Raw genomic sequence first — 27,321 nt, 5'->3', positions numbered from 1 at the left:
TTGCTGAGTCATAGATCTCAATCTCAGATTCCCTTGTTTTTATTATTTTGACATTCATGATTGATTGATCGATTGATTATGTCATGCATACACAATATGCCCAGCACAAACAAGCTTACAGGGCATATTTATTTAGACAGATATAGTAAACTTAAATAAGTCATCCTTTTGGTCATAGTTAGTACACCAAAAACTTTCTAGACTTTGAACAGAAATTCAAAAGAAACACAAAAAATGTCATGAATTTTCATAATTCACACAACCTGTTATTTGACATTACAGCCGTAGAGAATTGGAGAGAGACTTAGCATTTCTTCAGTGTCATATAACTTTAAGACTTTTTTTTGGAAAGTTATTCCTGTATAAGTAGTTATTTATGCATATTCCATAGTGCTGAGTTTCCTTCTTTTATTTTTGACCTTTCACTGAAAGAGTTAAATACCTCTGTGTTGGAGATGGAGCAGTGTAAGAATCTAGTTAGTATACAAGCTGACATATCAGGGATTATCTTGAAAGCCATCTCAGAGGACATCAGATGCACCTTACAGTATGTGCTGGATTTACACGCTTGTATTACAAGTTGTTTGAGCATTGAGGGAGAGCAAACAGATTTTACATGGTCAAGTGGAATTGAGTCGTATGAGATTTCCCAGTGACTCGTATAAATTCCTTTGATTCCCTTGAAAACAAAAGAATCCGATTAGGATGGTCTTTCAATTTCCTGACACCGACTATCCACTAACCTAATTACCCACCGTGCCCAGAGGGAGCTCATTCTTCCCAGCAAACACAGTGAGATCATTTTATGCCTGGCAGATTGAAGCTAAATCGAGAGCCCCTCTCCTAACACAGCTTTCCATTTGTACGCCTTAAAGTAATCAATAAGGCTTGCAAATAGACTTCTTGTTCTTTGAACACATGCGGATGCGGTTTTAATTAGTCAGTTAGGCAGCTAGGAACTGGGTTTGAGATAGATGGAGCTTTTGTAGTAGTTTCTGCCATTACTCTGGGTTAAGGTGAATTTAAAATGACAAATTGTGCTTCGGGAGACCGTGCGCATGTACTCTAGATATTACAATTCGAAAGCTTCTGTCTATTTAATGACACACATAGGCCTAATAAAGAGATATTGAGTAAGTAAAGGCTTTCAAACAATACGAATGTGTCATGCAGAAACTTAATAAGCAGGTGTCTACACTAAATATATGTAGACTTGTCAGACTAAGTGACACAAATTATTGCTGCCTTTGTCCCTGACATCTACCACCGACCTCACATACACACTCACACAATAACACACGCACAGTTTTCCTGCTGCAGGGTCATGTGGCTGCAACAAGCGACAAGTGACCAAACAGCCGGAGTTAGAATTCCAAGATCCGCGGGGGCCGTTTGAACTGGAACATCCAACTGGCCCATAATTAATAGACGCTGACAAGAATTAAGAGCTCAGTGCTAACCAGTTTCAGTTTACAGCTTAGCAGCACTGCAAACGGCAGAGAAGCAAAGCAGGAGGGCAGAGAGGGTAAAAAAAGAGTTAGATAATGTGAAGAATGGGAGGAGGGGGGAGGAATAAGACAGAACAAGCTGCTGTTTTTGGCCGAATGTATCAGTTTTCTGCAAGATCTCTGTTTTTCTTTGCCTTCTGTCTGTCTCTTTTTTCACTCTCCCTTTCAGCATCGAGTTCACGTCTCCGGGCCCTGACAGCCCTGTCTGTCCCAGCCAGAGCTTGATCCGACCATTGCGGGATTATCTCCTCCCCATGTGATACAGAAGAGTACTGAGAATCTGACCACAACAGGACAGCTGGATGAGGCCCCCTTGTCGAGGGCTAGGGGAGGGATGGGGGGGTTCGTGTCATCGTCAGCCGCACATTCAACACCTCGGGCCCAAAACCGCAGCAGCCTTCACGCTTCAGGACAATCGGGTCCAGAGCTTGTGTCTCAGCGCTGAGAGAGCCTGACATGGGGGCCACAGATCATCTTAAAAGCATCCAGATCCATTTTTTACGGTTGCTGAAGTATGGAAGCAGGGGCGAGGCTGCTAGAAGTGTGTGTGCTGAATGTTATGAGCTCGGTAAGATCATACAGTGCAGTATGCTCATAACTTAGCTGGCCTGAGACACAAAGATACTGGCTGACAGTCCATCCTCGCTCTGTGTGTGTGTGTGTGTGTGTGTGTGTGTGTGTGTGTGTGTGTGTGTGTGTGTGTGTGTGTGTGTGTGTGTGTGTATACATGTGTATGGAAAGACGATGAGGCATGTTTGCATAGCAGCAATCTTTACGGCCACCTGACCCCGGCTTCTCTTTCACATTCAATATCTTTATTGACCAACCTTAAAGCACATTCCCGATTCAAGCGGCTGTTTTCCTTTATGTGGCGGTCGCTGTGTGTATGTACGTGTCAGGTGAATTTATTTCTTTCATTGTGTTTATTTTTATTGGATTCCTATTAATTTCAACACAGCAGTTGCTAGTCCTTGCTTTAATGTCCACATAAAGAAATATTTATAAAATCATACAGCCAGGTTTTTGGTATTAAATTAATTCCCACCAAGCCAAACACCAAAAATAATGTCAGGAGGAAAATGTCACTAAATAGTTGTAACTACTTGGACTTGTTATGTTTTATTTATTATGTTAACTGTGGAAAAAACTTGGAAAAAAATTAATCCTTTATCTTGTGGTTGTTATAGTAAGTCTAAACATACTGGGATAACCCTATAACAGGGGTCTTCAACTAAAATTCAACGAGGACCAGTTAGAGAAAATCTCCCCATGCAAAGGTCCGGAACATCAAAATGTCTAAGTTGCTTCATGAATTAGTGTGATATATATTGAAGTGACCTGTAGCTTTATCAACCTCTGCATGTAATCAACAACTGACTGCCAATCAAAGAAAGTACAATTCAAAAACAACAATATTTATTGTCAATTAACATTACTTAAATACTGTGAATATGTGTAATGTTTAAATATTGAAGTTAAATGCATCAATGTGGTGCACTTTGAGAGCAACATTAAGAGATCTATGGATACATCTCTCAACACCCCATATGAAACAGAACTGTAGCATATTTTCCTTTTTGGATATTTTACAAATCACTCCCCTTTTAAACTCTATTCTTGTTATTTTTAACAACTTTTTTGTTGCTGTCATATAGTATTTTATACCTGTTTTTCATTTAGTCTCATTAATAACTATAATGATCATATCAAGGTGTGCGATTAACCTCAGGTTATTTGAGCCTCTCAGGAGAGAGCTCTCTTCCATCTGGTTGTAGAAAAGCTCTTTAAATTCGTTAGCATAGCTAGCTAACCAGATGCTAATAACAACAGATCGCCACTGTGCTTACAACTAAAGACAAAGCCACGCAAACACTGCGGCATGTGTACGGCTCCTTATGGGTATTGCAATATTTTAAGGGCTGGAGCGGCGTTCCAGTGCTCAGCACTCCTTTCAGACAAGACATACCACGTGAAGACACGTTACGCTCATGTTGTGTTCATGAACCTGTCCTTGGCCAGGAAAAACAGCTACTCGCTTGTTTAATTATTTTTGCGGTCTAGATTTCTTCTTCTTTTTTGAAGTGAGAAGTTGTCCGTCTGTCGGACTGACACCCTCCCCCCCACCCCCACCCCCAAAACGAAAACTCTTCGATTCTCCACGAATTACACAAGTCACCCAAATCAGCGTTAAAAAAGCGGGAGGCGCCGAAATATCCCCTATTAATGTATTGATTATAGCCCCGGGTTCGTATAGGTCGGCGTCTGGGTCCGGATCCGGACCGCGGTCCGCCTGTTGCCGACCCCTGCCCTATAACATATCCACCTTGTATACTGTAAATGGGAAAGTAACAAAAAGTTGACTAAAATGTGTATATGTTTGTATATTGAAACGGAAAGTAATATAAAAACTAAGTTATAAAATAATGATATCTGATTTGTGTAAGGGTTTGTTTAAAGTGGACCTATCATGCTATATTTGAATAATATATTGTAGGGCCATACCATACCTATATAAAACATGCCTGCGAAGTTTTTTTTTCAAAATCATGATCATGCATTTTAGCCATGCTCTTTTTTAGCCCTGTTTTTGCAAGGATGAATCTCGGGCTGAAGTCGAATAGTCCATTTAGCTTAGGAACCTTCCTAAAGGAGTGAAATGACCCGGAAGTCCCTCAGTGGCAGCCATGATAAGTGCCGTTCGAATTCTCTAGAATGATGAGAATGATAGGAAAGGAGGTTTCAAACTTCCTTTATAGCCTCCTTTAGCTTAGGAACCACTGGACCTCCCTAACTGACGGGAGAAGCGAAAATGCTGCCCCACAATGCCTTGCAGCCGCAGCATTTGCCGTCACTCAACAGTCGGCCGTTCACGGAAAAAAACGATTATGACGGAGAAATTATATCATGAAAGTTGCTTATTAAGCTTTTTAAAACATAGGTGGTAAGTTGCCAAAGTGCTTTGTTTTGAACGTTCATCAGTATTATAATCAAAGAGAGAAATATGAACGTTAGTTTTTACTGAAATGATCAAATAAAGTCAACATTTCAGTCTTCGCTGAGCTGTGTGGGGTTTGTTCAACTTTTAAAAGATGTTTGAATGGTGATATACACAGTGATAGATGTTAAGGACTAACGTTTATAATAAATACATCTGTATTGATTTTAAGATCTTTAGTTCATACAATCATACGTATTGGGATCATTTGTATTAATGTGGACCGGAGGGAGAGGGTGACGAGCATAAGTTTCACTTTCCTTTTTTATTTCAATTCCAACTTTGGTCATGAAGAATATGTTTCTCTGTTGTCCACGTTCACAAAGCAAAGCAGCAGCATCAGAGAACGGAGCAGAGTCTCTAGATGAGTCCCTCGTTTTTATTGAACATCCATGTTGTAGTCCGCTGTATAGAAAACTGTGGTTTCCATAGTTTCCCCACAGCAGCAGACGCACACAATGACGTCCGCTGGCGCATCATAAACACGTCGGATAGTGAAAGTGCATTCGGATTCTCTAAAGTACCGCAGTCTCTTCTCCTAAGTCCTTTTGAATTCTCCTATCCACTATCCCTTAACCCCGTGACGTTTCACTCAGAGGTCAAGGAATAGACGATAGGGTTAGAATTTAGGAGCTGATTTTTAAACTATCCGACTGCAGCCAGGGTGAATCTGAGAAGTCTTCTTCGCTGCTTTTGTGGCAGACTACAGCGACACCTACAGGCCTGGCATATGTACTACATCGTCTCCAGCGCTTTCGAACGGCAATGGCCGTGGCTGCCTCCTCCGTTTCATTGGTATCGGTACTTTAAGAATGACCGGGAAAAGTACTCCGGTGAGAAAGTGCTGTTGCAATCCCTCCCCTCTCTCGTGCACGTGCTAGCTGCCAGAGCATGTGAGAAAACGAGAAGCATGGCTGCAAGTGGGAGGGCAACTGCTGCTGCGCCTTGGCTTGTTGACAGAAGCGAAATGTGGACGTATTTGAGCTATATATCTGACAGTGAGGGCAAGCCTACGGACACCACGAGGCCTGTCTGTAAGAAATGTTTTAGATCCCTGCAAACCAAGGGAGCCAACACATCAAACTTGGCTAAGCACCTCGCCGACCGGCATCCAGAGACAGACAGGTTAGCGAATGTGATAGATAACATAATTACATCATGCTCAGCCCATGCCCTCAAATCTAAGTCAAACAAGTGTAATTTATTTTGTGACAAACGAACGTTTTCGTAGTTTGACGACGCAATTAATGGCAATGATAACTGTCTAATATGGCTATCTTTTTAGCTAACTTACCAATACATCTGCAATGTACATTTTGTCAATAATTATTTATATTACTGTACATGTTAATAAAATATAAAGTTAACTATCAAAGAAATCGCATAAACTCAAGTATAAAGAAGAGACCATGTTGTAAGAAAACACTTAACAGATAAACTACAATTGTATTGGTATCGTGACAACACTAATGGCGGAGCACCTCGTTTCTGACATCAGAGATATTTCAAATCTGTATCAGTCTGTATCAGATCCGTTGCAGCCCCGTTTTTAGAGATGTTGGGTATGGAGGAAAAGAGAGAGGGTTGTGTTTTCTGACACTTGGTGAGTTCCCTGACACACCGGGGACACATATTCATGTATAAAAGACGTACAAAAGTGCATTTTGCATGATAGGTCCCCTTTAAGTTACAGCATGTTATTCCCCACTGTGGTCAAATTCTCACACAAACAATATGTCTTCAGTTTTTACAATGTCTACGGGCCTGCACAGTAAAGAAAACAAAACTAAATGGCCTGGAAACTAACCAATTGCTGTCCAGTACAAAATAAAATGTATTAAAATAATGAAAAATAAAAAGTATAAAAAGAATATCTATGTAAGATCTATTCATAACATGCAGTAGAAGCTTTATAGAGAGCATCCCACCGGCGTGCACGTGGCTCATACAGTGCGTATGGGGCTGTTACTATATGAACATGTGTGTGTGTATCCCGTGCAACTATTTTCAGCCGCTCACCTGTCAGCAGCGCTTCTTTCTAGAGAATGTGTCAGAATTGGCTGGCTGGCTAACGCTGCCAAAAGGAGATTAGGAGCTCCCTATTTTAGCTGTGAAAAATCAGAGGGATGCAGCGAGCGCCCCCTCCTACTGTCCCTCACCCTTTAAACGGCACAGGGACCTTGCCCCTACAGAGCCGAAGGAGAGCTGAAGACATCGGACAGCTTTTGTTTGATGGTTGAGAAAGAGGGAGGGTAGAGGAAAAAGGGTGAGGAGGAGGAGGGGGGGGGTGTATCAGGATGGCGTCCCACCTGCTCTATCCCCCAGACAAAGCAGGAGTTGTTCTCCCATAGCTGCGAACATTGGCATCGCTCTCTTTATCATGTTTTACACTTTTCATAAATCTGAGTCGGCGTGTCCACAAGGGTATTACTGTGTGTGTGTGTTACAGAGCCGCGCTGACCACAAATGTGCCTGTAATCGGAAACATCTGCAAGGCTGGAGATGACCCGGGTCGATTCAGGATCCCCGGTCTGTGGTGTTTGCACAAATTGTTGCGTGTCGGGGTGGGTGAAAGAGAAAAAAATACATAGAAGGAGACGAGTGCCAGCGGGAAACAGGGACCTCAAGGTCTGATCCCACGTCACTTGTCAGGGGTGATATACATTTGGCATGTGTGTACATGAATGTGTGCTGTGAGTAGAGTGTGTGTGTGTGTGTGTGTGGGAGGGTTGTAAAGAGGTCAGCACTTCGCTAAATCCCCTTCTTCAGGGGAACACGTGTTAGCCTCCGTGTCTGATCTATCACCTGCCAGACACTGAGGACAGGCCAGTGCAAAGCCTGTGGGTGGGCGCTCCGCTGAAGCCCAACACCCTAAAAAGCAAACACTGCCCCGTACATGTGCTGTTAGATAGACAAGTTTGCGGAACAAGAAAAATCAAGTAACAAGGGGTCAAAGGGCAATACAGAATCTGGCTTTGTAAACATATTGAATGTATGGGACTGTAAAAGGCATCCGTACAGTATGGACTTTTGCTATATCTTTATTTTGATGATGTAATCTTAGTGTATGGATTGGTTTCTGATCTAAGGCTATTGATTGTAAAGGGACCTGACAGTCTGTGATATTGGATATGGCTTTACTAATCTTTTGTGTATGTGGCCGGAGGAAAATAAGGCTGTAACGTTACCCCGGTAGCCACGTTCGCTCAGGAAAGACTGCTGATCTCTATCTGTGGTCGGGAGAGGACGAGACAGCGGTGTAGGTTGCCAAAATAGTCTGGCAGCTTGTATTTATCCGCCACATTACAGCAGTGTCAGAAAATCAAGCAAAGAAGCCACCGGAAACACTGAGCTAACACCAAATCTGGCAAGTGTTGACTTCTAAAGTGTCTTTTTATAGTTAAAAATGTGCACAAAGTCAGTAGTCCTAAAGGGTTTGTACACTTGTGTTTTAATAAGACATATTTTCAGACATACCAATTTGCTAACATGATGCTGTGATTACCTGATACTATGCATAATTTGTCACAGCACTACAACTACAGTAAGCTAAAAATAAACCCTCCATCTTCAGCACAAAAATAGAAGTGACTCAAATCACAACGTTAAAAAGTTCTCATTCAGTCCAGAGTGTTTTGCTTCATTTATCACCGTACAGTAATGCTATGTAGTTATTAGCGCTGCTATTAGCTGCAGGCACTGAATCCTGGCAGTAGTGACTGACACCATACCTTCCGCGAGTTGTAATTACGTGAGAATTTTTCCATTGGACCTGTGACCTTTTATCAGCCTCAGCTGGACATTTAAGGGGTCACTGAGCGAGGCCGGTTCCCTCGAACAGACGCCTGCCGCTGATCATCCTGCTGAGGCACGGCAGTAAAGCCCGCTCTGGAAACAAGCCTGTCCCTAACAATATATTTTCCAAGAATCGTTTTGATATCCCTTTCAGAGAGGACATACTGTATACAATGAATGCCTTTATCTCTGGCTACTCCAAACTCATGTAAGAGTGAGAAAGGATACAGATGATCTAATATACAACAGTTAGACCTTCCTCACATTCACATCTTTATATTTTAGTTTAATAAACACATATATTACATTACATTACATTACATTGCATTTAGCTGACGCTTTTATCCAAAGCGACTTACAATAAGTGCGTTCGACCAACAAAATACAAACTTGAAGAAAACAGAATCATATAAGTACATCAGGTTTCATAGAGCAAAAACATTTCAAGTGCTACTCAACTGGCTTTAGATAAGCCAGTCCTTTATTAGTATATAAGTGCTTTGTTAATAGTTCTATCGCTCTAAGTGGAGTCGAAAGAGATGCGTTTTCAGTCTGCGCCAGAAGGTGTGTAAGCTTTCTGCTGTCCTGATGTCAATGGGGAGCTCATTCCACCATTTTGGAGCCAGGATAGCAAACCCACGTGTTTTATTACTTTTGCAGAATCTCTTTATTACTTGAAAGATTTTGCATATTTAAAAAAAAATCTATCTTCTGATATATATATATATGTATATATTCTGATATAATGCACTATTTCTATAGTAAAACTTATATAAAGCATTTATTTTGATGTATATGTATTGTACACATGTTATAGCTTTCTCTTCCTATTGGGTTTCTCTATTTTACATTATGTTATCTTGATTTATTTTCTTTGTATTTCATTTCCTCTGTGTTTATATTATGCACCAATACAAGAACATTCCCTGCATTTCAAAACCTACTTGGCATAAGTAGGATTTTGAATCTCTTGAAAGTATAAACTCATTTTACTTCCCCCGAATCCTTGCTAAAATATGTTGAGTTACTTCTTCCGAAAACTCGAGTGGTTTGGATCTACTCGAACACGCATGACGCCACCCGGCTGGCCGGAGCTCTGAGAGTCAGCTGATGAGCGGCAGGTGTTGCAGGCAGGAGGGGCTACCCCTGCCCACTGATGGGGGGGCCTATAACTGTGGCAGCTGGCACTTTATAATTCAGGATGGCATGCTTAGAGCGGAGCTTAGAGGCTCCTGGTGGAAATATTAAGACACTTTTAGAACGACTGATCGCATAAGTTCTCTCAACATCTTCTGAAGAACGAAGCATGTCTTATGAAACCGCCGCACAGTAACAAGCAACTACTATTGCATTTATATAATGTCGATGGACGATGGTAACGTGCGCAGTATATATAATAATTAACAAGGGAATTACACTAAAATACAAATATTTTGATCAGTTTTTGTATGCCTATAGCTGTAAAAGTATTTTAGAATAGAACGACGTTTACAAGGCAACATGTGGTGCTAATGAAATGCATATCTTCTTACATGACACCTGCATTCATATTAGACGATGTGATTATTCCTTTTCCATGAGCAGCCCTTAGCCACTTGTTACATGGTGATCTCATTACATGAAGTAGGGCAAGCCGCTGTCCCCCACTGATTCCACGATCAAAGCCCCCCCACGTTTGTAAGAGGCCACGCCACGGCACTATGCCACCATTAAATCTCCTTTTTCCCTTTAATTGAATGCCATCACTTTCAGAGAATCACCTACTGTGCCACATGTCGAGGGGGCTGTGATGCTGCGTCTCAGGACCAGCAGGCGGTGGAGGCTACAGATACACACACACACACACACACACACACACACACACACACACACACACACACACACACACACACACACACACACACACACACACACACACACACACACACACACACACACACACACACACACACACACACACACACACACACACACACACTCCACATCAACGGCTTAGCTCGGATCGCCACAGACAATACCCCACCGTTTTTCCTCTAAGCATGCGCTAATAGCTTCAGCTTTATTTCTGAAGCAACGCTGTTTATTCTGGCTGAGAGTCAAAGCCTCGGTGTGAGATATTTGTACCGGGATGAAGACATCAAGAGTGGGCGCATGTAAAAATAGCGTTGTTATGGCAATACAATGGCTGACCCTTCATTGTGACATGAAGAACCACAGCTACATCAGAGCTGTATTAGTGGAAGTGAACCAAAAGCCTGACATACAATCTGGTGTTACCATGTTAACTGCTGCTAGCTTCTATCAGGAGCTGTGTTTGGTGCTGGCAGAACACAACAAGACTGTGTTACCCAGGTTTATTTTAGGACGTTTACGACTAAGATGAGTCTATAAACACATTCTTTAAACACTCCATTTCATATTAGGATTTATCTTATACTATAATTGCAGATGGCAGTGGGCTAAATTCCAGAACTTAACCTGCTTTAATCTGTGTTTAAACTGGGATACAACTTTTAAGTAAGTGTTCTCATGATGGTTGTTGAGGGATGTAATGCTAGGTAATAAAAACACACACACTATGCCATCATTAGTCCATTACACTATTAACTGTGTGCTGGTTAGGTGGATCTACAGCAGTGATTTACAAAGTCTGAGTCTGTGGGAAGTGAACACATACATTATAATTCTCCCTTGCTTGTACTAAACACCGGCATTAGTGCTTTATAGTAAAACTGCCATAATCACAAAGTGTGCATACAATCTTTTATTTAAAAAAACAAACAACCTTTGTCTGCAATAAATGGGTTATAAAACATTATATTGACTTGTAACACAGAACCAATCCATTACAGCGAATGGAAATATATATTTTAACTGATTATATATGATCATTTAATAATAATCTATCAGAAGATCAACAATGTTTTTTTGTTTTGTAATTCTGTGGGTACAACCAACTATTCTGTCTCTGGTGTTTCTAACAAAGCAAAACAATTAATTTGTACAAAATTGTTGACCATCTGTGAAAGCTTATTTTTAATATATTTGTTGGAAGACAAATCCGAAATAAAAAAGGGGTCGCATTTTCGTCTGCATTTTTAAGAATTACCTCCATAAAACTCTGTCTAAAAAGGTGTACCGGGAAGTCTCAATTCAGCACCAAGTATTATACTACTCTCAAAATAAACTACAGCTAGACTCTATACATCAATGTAGAATAGCCCTTCTAGCTAAACACACATATGCAAAAAACAAACAGACTAAAAAACCTCTCTTCTTGCAGAAAAAAAGAAAAATCTATCGGCTAGATATTCCCTCTGTACTCCCAAAGGTCTCTCTCTGGAGGAGAAACAACACATGCAGGAAGTGAGCTGGGATGTTCGGAAAGCATTTAGTGGATCAATACGCCAGGCAAGAGAGGGGAAGGGAGGCAGACAGACAGAGAGGGAGAGAGAGGGTGAGGCGGAGAGATACCCAGAGCCCAGGGGAGAGGGAAGTCTTTGGGGAACAGCCTGTGCTTTTCAAGAGTACTGTTACACTTCTCAGTCCCGGTAAGAACATCCAACTCAGCAGCTTTCTCAACCCGTCGGAATTAAACACAGCCAGGCTCTGCGGTGTGAGGAGAGGTGAGTTGTGGGTGATGTCACTGGTGTCTCCCCGAGGCCGCGGCCATCTTTCTTATCTGACCACTGACTCTTATTTTAGACCCCTGTGAGACTGTGGGGGGTTTCAGATTCACTGGGACGGGACAACGGTCTGACCAAAATGTTGATATTTAGTCCTAAAACTGTCATTCCAATCCACAGAATCAACCCACCAATATGCCTTTGATTGTTAGCTTTTAGGTTCAAATATTTATTTATAAACTCGTTATAAGCCACAAAACACACTTCTATAAAGCTTGGTCATGAAACCTTCACAGCATCTAAATGTATTTTTTTTTTGTATTTATTTAAAGAAGGACCATGCATACAAAAACATTAATCTCAGCAAAGAGAAGAGATGCAATATGCCAGATTATAGCTAATAGCTAATTTCCATCTGTGGTCCTCAGACAGGTTCATAACAATCAATAAACAAATAATAACATTGCATGATCTCTATCAGTCAAACAATTTTAAAACCTGATTTAAGTACAGCTCAATAAATTAATACATAGTACACTTTCACAAATGTTATTTTTTGTTCCATAAAAGGAGCTGAATTATTATTAAAACAGAAATCTAAAGATTGGTTATTAAAATGTCTTCTTGAAAACAATATTCTTTGCCTTTTAGGTGCTACTTTCAGTCATTATTATTATTATTTTGTATTAAGTGTTTAAGGCTTAAGTCTCAACAGGGCTGCGGCTTACAATTATTTGAGTTATTCATTCATTCATTTTAACAATTCGCAAAATGGTAAAAAAATACCTAATACGCACGGTGAATTGTAAAAAAATGTTGTTTAAATTATATGATATTACAAAGAGAAAAGCGAAGATGATTCACTTTTTTTTTTAAAGCTGGAACTCGATGATTTTTTTCAATGTTTTGACATTTTAGGTTGCAGAGTGCATTACTGTATACACATTATTAAACTAATTATTTTGGCCCCATATCTCTTGTGAAGAAAACAAACAAACAAACAAACAAAATGACCAGGTAATAATATCTTTACTCACCCTCTTTCAACATGCCAACTTTAAGACATTTCATGAAGCGGCAGGCCTGGCACGACTTGCGTCTCCTTTTGGTGATCTCACATTCGTTGGTGGCCGGACAGCTGTACTCAATATTCCCTGTAAGAAAATACAAAAAAAACATTTAGTTATTTAATGTGAGCAGAACACATGCACATCAGCAGTAAGGATACATTTTTAGAATGATTACATAGAAAATCAACACACACACACACACACACACACACACACACACACACACACACACACACACACACACACACACACACACACACACACACACACACACACACACACACACACACACACACACCCACACACACACACACACACACACACACACACACACACACACACACACACACACACACACACACACACACACACACACACACACACACACACACACACACACCTGTCCCAAGGTGACCTCATGTGACATTCCTGAGGGAGAGGAGGGTTTAGTGGCATTTTGATGGGACATGTAAAAAGCACCTCCCCGCCCCAGAGTCCCACCCCTATTTTGATTCTCAGATAAATTAGCTTCATTAATGCAGAGCGTCCTCTCCGCAACGCTCACCACGACCCCTTGCAGCCCATCCCTCTTCACCCAAAGGATGATGGGAAAGCTGCCCTCCCTCCACAACACAAGGGCTAAGAGATGGACGCAGCTTCTGCATAATGCTCTCCAGCAAAGAGATGCTGTTAGACTCGCCAATCTAAGGCTCCCATATCATGTAGCAAAGCTCGATGTATTATTCAAGTCTGTCTCGACGTTTGTTGTCTCACTATGGAAATATTTCCTATGCAATTTAATCACTCAGGCCCAAAAAAAAGGCAGAAACGCAGACATATTGAACCTGCTGCCATGTAACCGCTGCCTGCTTTTCTCACCAGGTTCCGGTTAACGCACCCAACTAAAAAGTGAACGTGACCTCAAGAATCCAATGACAAATCCTCTTTCCCAAGTATCCAAATCACTTGATTGAGTGTTTAAACAATGTCCCCTAAACCCAGAGATGTATTAATGGTACCTAAAAACAGCAAACCAGGTGTTATCTGCTGCAGGTCTGCCAGAGCTGCCCCTCACACACACACTGACTCACACACACACTCCCCGGTTGGTCAAGGAGAAGGTGCCAACATTTGTCAGGATCCCTGGCATCAAGAGTGCCAGCAGGGTCACATGCACAGTGAGGGGCCCGGGGCAGCGTGCCAGCCCGTTGGCAGAGGCTGGTTCAGGGTAAAGCCTTTTAGACTGAGAGGCGTAGACACAGGGAAAATACAGTATAGATATAGAGAGCGGACAGTGCAGTGCTGTGTGTAATTATACACTATAAACATTTATACAGCATGTATGCTTATTGCCGTATTAAACTGTTTGTGTGGTGAGAATACAACAATTTGAATACTTCACAATTTAGTACTAAAAGTTGTGGTTTAAATGATGTTTTAAATGTTGTACTACAACTAATTCTTAACAGGTTTGAGTGACAGCATTTAAATGAGTTACAATCAAAAGTATGCCTACAAATTTCAGTAAAAGACATTTAGTATTTCTCGTATACTAAATAAGTGAATGTCATGTACTGCGAAACAGTACTATGATAATCCATGTAGAGTAAGTACTGTATAGGGTTGGTTTAAAGATAATTAGGGTGTAACTAATGTATTTGTTTTAGCAAAAAAATAAAATAAAATATATACAGAAGTTTACTTAATGTCCACTGAGTGTTACATGCTTCTACTATAGAGTTTAACACAATGGGACAGAAAAAGGTAGTGTCCATTAGTAAAGGAAACATTTTATACCTAAATGGATCAAAAAATAACATGTGTGTGTTCATGATTATGTGTGTATGAGAGGGGGGGGGGGGGCTTTGGATTAGGGATCCACAATAGTCTCAAATTGCCTACCTCTAAAAGCTCACTGTCGGCATACCCTCTTAGTTAATCAGGTCTTGTGTCCACCTTTATTTCTCAAAGGACATTTCAGCCACTCTAATATCCTTCCTTAACCTCTCTTATTTTCCCTCTAAATTTTGATATATTATTATGCCATGCTATTATCCACGCACTCATCTCCACTCAGGCTGGACCTCTCCTTGTCCTCCTCCTTTACCGGGGCCGGGACCCCCCGTCCTGATTACCATTCCATTAAAGAGGCTCCTGCTTTCAGTGAATGACCACGTCCCCTGTCCCTTGTCCCTCTGCCTTTTATTTGGAGGACTTCTCGGCAGCGTCTCACTCCCCTCTCCCCTTCCTCTGTTATTGCCCCCGATAACACGTGCCTGCGCTTCTAATTGCCCCCCCCCCCCCCCCCCCCTCCATCTCCTCCCCTTTGGGTGTGGGCTGGAGGGGCCCAGAGGCAAAGAACAGATCCACACCCCCCACCCACTTTCCTCGACTTTCTCCCAATGAAATGCCTGGCTCTTAATTACAGTCACCCAACACTGATTGTTATTGACTGAAACTCCCGCGGCTCAGGACGAAGGACGGACAGATTAGGTTCATTATGGGCCTGTCCTCCACGAAGGAGAGCGTGAAGAAGAAGAAGAGGGGGGGATCGTTGCAAGAAGACACAAAGGCACGCACACACACTATCTACAGTCCTCCACTGTGTTGCTGATCAGACACATTCAACCAGTTAAGAGTTAGGGTCAGAACAATATGTGTTTTATCTGTCTTTTTAAATATTCATATGAGTTTGTCCTACCAATATGTTTTATAAAAGTCTGTTTGTCAACCCTTTATAATAAAATAATAAAAAGCGTTTTTGTCGCCTCCACTTTTCTAAGTGATTACTAATCAGTTCGACTGGTCACACATCTTGTCTTATCACCAACATTTTTATATTTTTCCGCAAAAATACAAACCATTTAGTTTGAGATTTGGCCTTTTTAACAGTCAGTCGTTTAGCGTAATAGAAGAAACAGGAAGATATCTGAAGGACAAGTGTGACACGAAAAGTTATCACAGAGAGTAAAGTAACAAGCTATGCTACTGTACATTGCTTTCCTTGGGTCGGCAGATATTCACTATAAAGATTGTTGAAAATCACAAAAGGGACGCAAACCATTTTTTCCCTTTGCTTAAGTAATTTAGAAAGGTTTGAAAAGAATAACTTGACCTCTTGATGTGGCCTCACTAACCTCCTGTCCAGCTCGATGTCAATAGACAACAAATCCTGCAGATACAACTCAAATCTAAATCTGCCTCTCAGTTTGCAGAATATTATCTCTGTCCAAGTGATTATTCTGGATCAGCTCCCACACATGGCAGAGTCGATGCCAGACGTACGTTTCACATGCAAACGCATCAAAACATCACAACCCCGATCAGATTTACAGTCTGGGCCTAATGCCTGCTGCAGGCTCTCATAATCACTACCTCATATTAGTCCCATAAGAGCAGACGGTTGGATAGCAGCACTGAGAGGAACATGTGGAACACATAACAATAGATTCATCGGGTCAATATGTTCTTTGCTGAATCCCAACTGTTGTGATAAAGCTAATATGTAGAACTATTGTGAAAAATAGCACCCAGGTGTTATAGTACACCTGGGTTGAAAGGCAAACACTTTCTTGCAGAATATTCAACCACTTGGGAAATTACAGAAAACTGCTTATTCTAAGGTTAAACTGGGAGCGTACAGACATTAAAGAGCCCAGGTCAGCCAGTAGAAGAAGAAGTGGGAAATACCTTGTATCGTCCTTTTGAAGAAGGCTTTGCAGGCCTCACAGGAGGCCACCCCGTAGTGGTACCCCGAGCCAATGTCACCACACACCAGGCACAGCCTCTTGGGGATGGTATTGAGCATGTACTCGCACTTGATCGGCGAGTCGTCCACCACGCCGGCGCACTCCTCGTAGCGGCGTAGGCAGGCGGCGCCACCTCCCAGCATGCCTGGGTTGAACATTGGCGGAGAGTCGAGGGCGTGCGTGTGTCTGCCGTTTATGTAGCCGCCACTGGCGTCGGAGTTTCCGCTGGGACTGTGGTGACTGCCGGTGTCTACGAGCGAGGAGGAAGGACTGGATGGCTCGGTTTTGACGTAAGACCCACAGCTGGATGATAGGTGTCTGTCCTCAGAGGGCATTCTGTTTAACAACCTGGATGAAACACACAAGACGATAGCTGTGGTCAGTGTTGGTAACTAAATAAACAGAGCATTTTGTCAAAACTGGGATGCAAATTCAGGAATTGGCCAAACAGTTATTGGATGATATCAAACATTATTTGAAATATCAAATTCTGTATGATCCCATTATGTTTTAATTAAGTTAACCAACATCAGCGATATGGAGATGGAGCCTGTTTACTCCACATGAATAAGCACAGATTTTCTAGCGCCACAATGAATCTTATATTAAAGTAAATGTACATTATCACCACTAACAAGTCGCCTTCTTCCATCATCACCAGATCATTCACTGAGCGATTCGTCAGCTGTGATGGAGCACGCCGGTCTGTCTGAGTTTGATAGATTGTGTTACAGACACAACCATTTATGTGTTGGAATGCCAAGTGATATACTACAGCAGCTTATTTCTCTCAGGCAAAATGGTAACTAATGACCATGTCAACAGATGCCCCATACATCTTGAAAACAATGCCCACAATTGGTCGGCTGCCAGAAGTAAATGAATGAATGAAACTTCAGAAGGCTGTTAATGGACAGAGAGAGGTGTTACACTCAGCATATGGAGAATCATGGGTAATATATGACCCAATCAATAGTCCCGGTTAGTTTGCCAAAGGACGGTGCCGGGTTACGGTGGACTTAAGTGAGAGGTTGGAGAGGCTCTGACCTGGGATTGAGTTCCCCGATCCCACATTTCATTATAACATTTGGGAAAAGACAGTTAATAGAACATTTTACGTATATGCTTCTGTACAAATCAGAGACAAAGAGCAACTGTTGCCTGATAATTACCAAATATTATCAAAAACAAAAGGATCCTGCAGGCATTTTGCAACGCTGCATGTATTGCTCTGAAACTTGAGGTGTATTTTCTTCATTGCCGATTTTATTTGTAGAACTGAAAGAGGACAATAGTTTAGTAACCTCAGAAAAAGGGTTTTCAGTTTGGTTTGATTGTCAGCAAGATTACGGAAAAACTACTCGCTAGATTTTTGTTTAATATGAGTCTTAAAATAAAAGCTTTTGAGGAGAATCTAAAATCACGGGTCGGATACACAAATGATTCTTTACTTTGATAACATTGAAGGATAGGACATGGCGTTGGCAGAGGTCTGCACTCCTAGTTTCCATGTAAACCTGTGTAAGAAATAAGGTACTATCTGACAAATGTTGTCTTATAAACATGCGCGCTGGGCTCAGGACACAATGAATAACAGAAATGGCTACTGTTGTTTTTGTCAGACTATAATTTTTCTTCAAGGCGGTATAGCCTCTGTATGTTTTTGTACTTTAAGCACCCTTGCTACTACAGTAGCCTCAACCTCTTAAACAAAGCGTGACATGAGGACTGGATGTGTTTAAGAACGGCTGGCTCTGTCCGTCAGAGTCGGTGCTGACTTCACACAACTTGAGCCCTACATGCTTGAGAGTTGTAAACATTGAAAAGCCATGTTAAGAATGTCTGAAACTAACAGGAAGCTAATGCTCACCAGATTCCTCTGAAGTTGTTGCCTTTGTGCTGCCAGGGCGGCAAATGTGTCTTTGTATGGAGTGCATTTTCCCAATTGTTGCCTCTTTGCACAAGTGTTTATAAAAAGCCATGAAGTCATCAGGCCCCGACAACATGAAACCTCTCTTTTAACTGCGAGCGGGTAGCGGCTGGAGGGAGGAGGAGGAGATAGCCTCCACCCCTGGGCCCAGATCAGATCTATCGATCCTCTGCTTCCTTCCTGTTCCAGATGAGGCAGGAACAAATAAACCCTCCTCTTACGGGTCCCAGACATTCCTTATGCATTTTTAATCAGTCAGGACTGTTAACATAGTGCGAGATGGAGCGATACAATATTATGTTAGTCTTCATTCTGAGGCTATTGCGGTTTATAAAAGATTCACAGGGCTACCGTTAAATCTTGTAAGCAATCAGCATGCACCTATAGTCAATTGGAAGGTATATGTTCTCCTATCTGAGGGAATTGGAGAGCGCGGCATGGTAACAGTTAATACATCATCGCAGCCCGATAGGGGGATTCCCTATGGAATAGTACATTGTGGCATATGTAAAAAGTAGTTCATTCCCCACTTAGCACACAGTAACGCTGGGGAGATGTTTTTTTGTTAGGTTTAATGGAAATTTCTAATGGGTCCTTTCAAATCTGTCGAAATGAAATAATGGCACAAACCACCAATCCGTGCAGACAGAAATAGCTTCATAGTTTCATAATTTGTTTTTTTTCCTCTTATTATAAAGCGAGACAGAGTTTCCTAAGCGCAGCCTGGCTCTCCTCAACCCGCCCCGCTCTCTTGGCAACTCACACACACACTCTCACCCAAACACGCATTGCACCTAATATCTGATGGGGTAGTCTTTGCTCCGCCGCGCAGAAAATGTGTACAAACTGAGCAGACAAGCAGGACTCATCAGACAGACGTGAAGGTCACCTGCCTCCTCTGCTCTGCTGTTAGAGGCCCAGACGGACCCACAATGGCCGCCAGACACAGGTTCTGTCTGTCCACCACACTGAAAGTAACAACGTCTGGACACGACTGTAAAAACTAGAAAGCTGTCCATAGTGTTTGATATGACTGAGACTCTGTCTGAACACGCACAAATCAGTACCCAGTTGTTTTTAATAATCTTACTTAAGAATCAAAGTGTGGGTGTGAAAATGTCCCATCAGAGCAGTTTAAAATCTCAATGTTATCAGAATGTGTGTGTGTATTTTGGCATGCCTCTTTGTGCTGGCAGTATTACAGATCCCCTTCTTCCCTACATAAATCCATCCACCTCTTCTTTAAACCATGAAATATTTTTTCCAGCCTACTGAATTTCGACGCTATAAAATTTTACAGGCAGTCAAATAAAAATGATATTCAGAGCAATTCTCCACAATGACCTCATGCTATCCTTGGCTGGACTAGTGAAGGGTTAAAACTGTGACTCTCCATATTTTACTATGTATTTTCCCACAGAGGGGAAATATTATTGTTAAGCTTGGGGTTAAGCTTGTAGCAGCGAATACAGCGTAAATCACGGTGCTGAACACACAGTCGAACATGGAAGCGCAGAAGGACAGAGGCAAGGAGCCATGCATGAAATTAGTTCATTAATCTTTCTATGATAGGCTGTCCTTGTTTAGGGCAAATTCTATCAGCTTTAAACTGAGTGCCCCTTCCTGCCTGACACATAGATTACACTGTTAGTCCGCAGCCGGGGTGTCTGGGAAATGAATGGTCATGGGAGCGGGAAAATGGGGTAGCGTGTCGCCCAAGTGTTAAGTAGTAACAACAACATGTGCGTGATAGCGCTGGCACAAATGAAGGTCATCAAAAAATGTGTGCGCTCTAAAATATAAATGCATTTATGCGCCGCTGCAAATAATGTCAGTTTATAGAGCAAAGACATTTGTCAAGATATATTTTTAAAGCATTAATTTAGGGTTAGTTGTTACACCCCCAACAGCCATGTTTATTAACATTTGCAAGCTGTGCACGTTTGATTTGTTGCGTCCATAGACTCCATACATATCAAGTTCTCCTTTTTTTATTTGTCTCAATATCTCGCCCCTTTGTGAACGGTTGTGTCTTTAGCATATATTGTAGTTTATTTATGCTTAATTATTTTGTAAGGCTGAATGTATATTATGTTTTAATATGCGTTCAAGGCGGGTAACTCAAATACCACTCATCACTGAATACAGTACAATTATTTTTGACAGAAATAATAAAATGTCACAAGTTCTCAGAGACAATGGGTTTGTTTTAATAAGGCTTGTTTTGTCTGAAACTCAAATATAACACATGTATTATTATAGAAAATTAGGAAGATATAACACAAAAACCAGTGAATGCCAGACATCATTGCTTTAAATATATTATTGACGAACATTCTAATAGCGTCAGCTCTAATTTAAGAGTAAAATTAGTATGTTGCGAAAGATTTTGTGGTAACAATTGTTTACGCACTTACTTAGCTATCTGATCAAGCACCATGGCTGACAAAGACCACTGGGAGAAAGTGAAAAAGAAAGTGGATTTATTTACAGATTTGTGTTGCGAGTTTGGAAACAAAATCTCATCGCTCTTAATAAAATGTTTGAAAATTGTATTAGACCATTTTTACTTCAATCTAAAAAATCTTTAGTTACGATGTTTGTACTGCATGGCAGATATGGCTGACACACACACACACACACACACACACACACACACACACACACACACACACACACACACACACACACACACACACACACACACACACACACACACACACACACACACACACACACACACACACACACACACACACACACACACACACACACACACACACACACACACACACACACACACACACACACACACACACACACACACACACACACACACACACACACACACACACACACACACACACACACACACACACACACACACACACACACGCACACACAACTTTCAGCATATGGCCTCTTCAATGTCACTGCCACGAAGAGAGATTGCATAGATTTCCCACATGGATGATGTCTCCTTACCTGGAGTATCAACCCCCATCTACATACACGTCCACCACCTCCAGGAAATTGCTCTCCCTGCAAAGTCAAACACACCCCTAACTGCCTTTTAAAAAGAGACAGAAGAAGGAGGTTGTGGGGGAGAAAGAATAAACGAGCAGAGACTTAAGCCGTCATTGAGAATCAGAGGGGGACTCATGAGGGACAGTTACGATATTGATTTCATAAATAAACAGAGATGGCCATCGATCCTAATGTTATTTTGCATTTCAATTACTGCCCAGAAACATAACCTTCAAACGTCTGCTTCTCCACAGTAATAACATCCACTGATAATCACAAGCGAGTCTTGTCCGGTGCAAATTGGCTTCTCTCTCTCTCTCTCTCTCTCTCTCTCTCTCTCTTTTTCCAAATGTGTAAATGACACAACTTTGCATTTGCCTAATGGTATTAGAGCACGGGCTGAATTTCAAGTGAGACTCAAGCTGATACAGTAAGCGCTCCGGTCAATTGACACAATGCAAATTAACATGGTGAAGAGGAATTAAGTTCACAATGTGAGACCTGGTAAAGCTACAATGAGGCCCATTAAATTAAACATGCCGGCTGACCCACACTCCATGATTAGACGCACTGCTTCTTCTTCTGGGTGTGTGTGTGTGTGTGTGTTAATTTCCTTTCATCAATAAAACAAACTCACTCTAAGAAGTCCTCTCTGCTGCTGCTTGCCTTTAGCCTGAGGACACAAGAGCCACTTTCATGTTTTGATTGAATAGCGGCTGCAAAAAAAAAGGGCCATCTACATCCTGATGTATTCAGAGTCCTTGACAGGCTGCCTAAAGGATATATCTATATCAAGAGGGGGGTCGTGACATGTAATGAAGTTATTTCTCCTGTCATGCAGTCACACAGAGCTGGGCTTGTATGCAGCAGCCATTAATACACACGCCCGGCTAAAACACTTTTGTATTGTTTTAATCTCTGGTCATTTCTCCTGGACTTCTTCATGGAAACTCAAAGATCGTGGTAAAGAATATTTGGAGGGGCAAAGCATTTTCCCTCACACACAACACAGCCCCACCTGCTCCCTCCATTCACCAGTAAAAGCCAAAGAGAGGTTTTAATGTTGGTACTGAACAACCTTGGACGTCTTACTCAAAGTCCAGTGACGGCTGTTTCCATGTGTTGCAGAAAAAGTGCAGGGAACAGCCAAAAGAGTCCACTCACTAGAGTGATAAAGCATCAAGTAATACACTGGCCCTCACAAGTTACATAAGTATCAATTCATATTTTGTTGTTGTTGACTATTTCTGATGTATACTTAAATGCTTTTAATACAATTTCCCAGTTAAAACTCTCAACCTTGGCGCAACTCAATAAGAAATCGTACACTACATGTCCGAAATCATATTCAGAAAATGTATTTAAACTGGTAAGGATCTAAATATTCTGCCTTAATTTAATAAGGACAAACATTTCTCTTTTATTTATGTTCTTTTTTTAATGTTTAATATGACGCATAGATACATAAAGAAGTCTGTTAAATATTACATATCATAATATTTAACATGTTATCTCTTCTTTATGAAGAAGAAATTGTGTTGTCATGTTTTGAAAAGACAAATCATTGGTCTATGGACTTTTAATCTTTTTTTGTTGTTGATATTAATGACACTGATTGATGCAACCGTTAAATTATAAACGCAACATGACCGTGTGCATAACTAGTGTAATACATCCAGATGCAACGCAGGATAAGATGTGTTCCTCTTAACAGACACAGTCAGGTGTTTTCAATATGGCACCGCTAAAATTAGATCCCAGGTCAGTGTGTGATTCTTTGGTCTCATCCGTATGTGTGTGTGTCGCTATGATTGTGTGTGTGTGTGTGTGTGTGTGTGTGTGTGTGTGTGTGTGTGTGTGTGTGTGTGTGTGTGCATACATATGACCGCTTGTGCTTATGCATTCCTGTTGGTTTGCTTCTGAAGGGCAACTATGCGGACAGCAGGTGGAACGAGAGGGAGAAATGGATTTGATTTATTAGAGCAAACTGAACAGAAACACTTTAAGTGTGAACAATGCCACGCTTAATCCTACTCAAACCACAGCTAATCACAGAGGTTTACCTTTAACAATCAGAAATGTGTTAAATAATAGTAAAATAATGCGTTTCATATTAAATATTAAACATTATATCATGTGTTTATGAATAGGCATATGTCCATTAAAACAGCTATTTATTATATCAAATGAATAACGTTTTCTCTCACCAAATCATGTCATCTGCCTGAAGAGTGGAGATGGGAATCATGAGTGGGATTTTAAGTATTTTATTTTATTCAGTTTTGTGGACCTTAGTAATTGACTGTGAAGCTAAATGTTATTTAGATTTTAGTTATATACAAATTTGCAATTATTTTTCAAGAAATAACAATATGGTCTTCTTAACAATATATTTACTTTGTGAAATATTTTTTTGCATTTTTTATTATAATGTAATCCTTGAAAACGGTGACAACTATTAATACAGATATATATGGCCGCTTATATTTACGCTTATTAAATATTAATGTGAGATGCCTGATCAGTTAGTTGGTTAGCTAGTTAGAGCCTGTTTGCAGAGACGTGTCGTGAGAGTTAGACTCAACAGACTTTGGACCTCTCACCTCTGGCCAGGAGCTCGGTCGTCAGGACACATTATTAATAGCATTGCCTGAAGACAGACTTTACTAAGCACAGCTTTTTGTCACACCAAACGCAGATTTACTGCAAATAATTGAGCGACAATTAGTCTGAAAGTTGGACAGTAAGGTTATCAATACTTAGGTAGAGACATGTTTAGAATCTGTGCTTTATATCACATATTGAACTTTATTGAGTCTGCTACTTGAATAGGGATGATTCCTTCACTTTATAGAAATGCTCTTTTACTTAAATGCTTTAATATGTTTTACTCTTCAAAATAATCTAACCAACATGGCAACATAGAAGTAATCTAACTTTTAGAATATCTAGAAAATGCATTAGTTGCAGGAGAAATTCAGTTTTCATAGAGAGCAGAGTTTGTAGAATGTCAGTATTCGTGACTGATTAATAAAGTGTGAACAAACGATCCTGCAGTTTTCAGAGGAGGAAATCTGAAAGCTTTAAAATATTCACATGTTCAGACAAAATGCATACGTGTAGATGCACAGAGACATACATTCCTACAAACACAGCAGCACTCACATTCACACACACTCAATCACACACACACACACACACACACACACACACACACACACACACACACACACACACACACACACACACACACACACACACACACACACACACACACACACACACACACACACACACACACACACACACACACACACACACACACACACACACACACACACACACACACACACACACACACACACACACACACACCTGGCCCAGGGTCACTTTAAGCGTTATATTTCATTTGTCTTTTTTACAATTCAAATTTCAGTCTAAAATGTGTTCATGTGTTTTTTGAATGGCTGTGAACTAAATGCAATTTACAGATTCTGAAAAGGGATGATTTAGCAAAAAAGAAAAGCTCAGGGGGAGTGTTTCTTTTCCCAACGCTACTGCAATATGCAAAGGAATTACAATAGTGAATATCAAAGGCTTTAAAAACAAAACTAATATATATATATATTTAAAGACATTAAAATAAATGAAACCTACGTCTGTTACTAGTTGAGATAACAAAACACCTGACAAACTTATTAAACATTACACTCGGTATGTCCACAGAGAAATTAGTGAAATTAATTTGATTGTATTAATAAATTAAACTTATGTTCTTCCTATAATGCACTTTACATTTTGTATACTGCAAAACATCTTCACTGTTGAAGAGTTTGAATTGTCAATCCTACACTTTATTACTTTCCATTTCGTGTGCAAAAGGACTTACATTGGACTGCAACACTTTTAAAAATAATTTATACTGTTCAACAATTACAGGCTGATGTTATTTCACTTTTAAAGGTGTTTGTTTAACACTACAGAATTCTCTTCTATTTTTTCATTCGTAGAAAGTATTGTGAACAGTTTGAAATAATCCTAATCACAGTCCTGTACAGAGTGCTAAGCAGGTTAAACCTCTCCAATCCCATCTACAGCTTAACATTAAGAGGATCCGAGTAAAAGGTCTCACCATCAGGCCAGATTTGCTCGAAAGAAGAGCGTCTTTCCAGGCATGAAGAGTTCAGCAACGACAGAGAGCTGGGGCTCCATTTGAGCTTTGAGTTCAACTGAGAACTGATATTTAGATACAATGTATTTACATAAAAGGAAATTCCTCTTATGAATTCATCATAAATGGTAAAATTAAGTAAATCACAAACAGAAAAGTGATCCACACTGTCTTTTTGCCTCAATAGATACACTCTTATCTGTCTCTCAGGAACACACACTCTCTCTCAGACTGGGCGACAGTCCAGTCACAGTTTTCTTTCCCTGGCACACCGGCTGCTTCCAGAGGATATCGCCCGCATTAATCAGCCTCTGGCTCTCCCCTGCAGCTGAGGTTAAACCCTGGATCCTGATGCAGAGCTGGACAGCTGTAGGGCAGGGGTCCGAGCCGGTCTCCCCGCGGGCTTCACTACCGCAGCCTCACTGACTCTGAGCTCTGCTGTCCCGTACATGAGGCGCTGAGATAATACAGAACTCTGGTTTTTAAATAGTTTACTTTATCAGTTTCACTAATGATTTCAACCCATGTTATCCTTATATCTTTCTCTCCTTTTTGATACAAATAGAGAGAAAGAAGTGAATTCAATTCTGTCCTGTGAAATGGAAACAACAATAGAGATGGAACAGGGGATAGGAAGTGGGATAACAAGATGCACCTACTGGTTGTGGTAGCAGAGAGCGTCAGGGATGCACAGTTCGGAAACATCCATCAGTCCAGGTTAAGCATTCCAGGTGTTGCAATGAAAAAACAGATAAACACACACCTAAAGAAAAGCTGGAGGAGGAGATCAGTTCCTAAGTCTCCACATATCTTGATGAAATGTTGGTCAGATGTTCCTGGGTGTTGTCTCCCCTCCTTCCCCTCTTCGACTCACACAAATTAAAAAAAAGAATTCTGCTTCGGCCCGACAAACTCCAGTCTGCACAGGTGCTGCACTCAGGAGGACGTGAGTAGAGAGGAAGAGTAGTGGGGTTATAGAGAGGAGGAAAACACTGAGGAAGAGAGGAAGAGAGGAAATAAGTGTAGAGAAGAGAAGAAAGAAGGAAGATCAGGGGAGTGATGGAGAGAGAAAGAGAGAATAAAAGGCAGACACAGATGGATGGAGAGCAGCAGTGGAGAGAGCGACTCAGGCTGAGGAAGTCAGTGAGGGGATTGAGTCTCCATTGAAGTCATGGGGGCTCTTTAAGAGCAGGGGGGAGTGGTCACAGCATATGGAGCAGCTGCCATTGGTCTGTTTTGGGAGGGCTGTCCTGAGAGCATCCAATGAGGAGGAGAGATTACTGAGACGGGAGGGGCTAAAGAGCGGCCAGTAGGTGTCCAGTCATTCACAAGGGAGCGCTGCAAAACACAAGCAGAGCCCCCCCTGATATCTATATAGATAAACAGTGGATGTGAATATATATAGATACAGAGAGGTTTGTATGGGCTGTGCTTTGATGTTGCTGCTTCT

General features: G+C 41.1%; 1 protein-coding gene across 2 annotated transcripts in view; it reads right to left on the bottom strand.

The window, feature by feature from the left end:
* LOC117440345 (estrogen-related receptor gamma-like) overlaps window positions 1-27,009 on the bottom strand; it is a 37,305-nt gene extending 10,296 nt beyond the window's left edge. The window contains exons 1-3 of one of the 2 annotated variants that reach the window (XM_034076667.1): window positions 26,531-27,009; window positions 16,685-17,091; window positions 12,962-13,078 (exon numbers count right to left, since the gene is read on the bottom strand). In XM_034076667.1, the coding sequence (XP_033932558.1) occupies window positions 12,962-13,078; window positions 16,685-17,091; window positions 26,531-26,580 (574 nt within the window). In that variant the 5' untranslated portion in view covers window positions 26,581-27,009. Of the gene's footprint in view, window positions 1-10,062; window positions 10,119-12,961; window positions 13,079-16,684; window positions 17,092-26,530 lie in introns of those variants that run through there. The other variant, XM_071201983.1, reaches the window with a different exon arrangement.
* Window positions 27,010-27,321: the final 312 nt, after the last annotated feature.

The sequence above is a fragment of the Pseudochaenichthys georgianus genome, chromosome 24 (genome assembly GCF_902827115.2).
Source record: "Pseudochaenichthys georgianus chromosome 24, fPseGeo1.2, whole genome shotgun sequence".
NCBI lineage: Eukaryota > Metazoa > Chordata > Actinopteri > Perciformes > Channichthyidae > Pseudochaenichthys > Pseudochaenichthys georgianus.
Note: the sequence above shows the minus strand (reverse complement) of the source record. Positions and strands in the feature narration are given on the sequence as shown.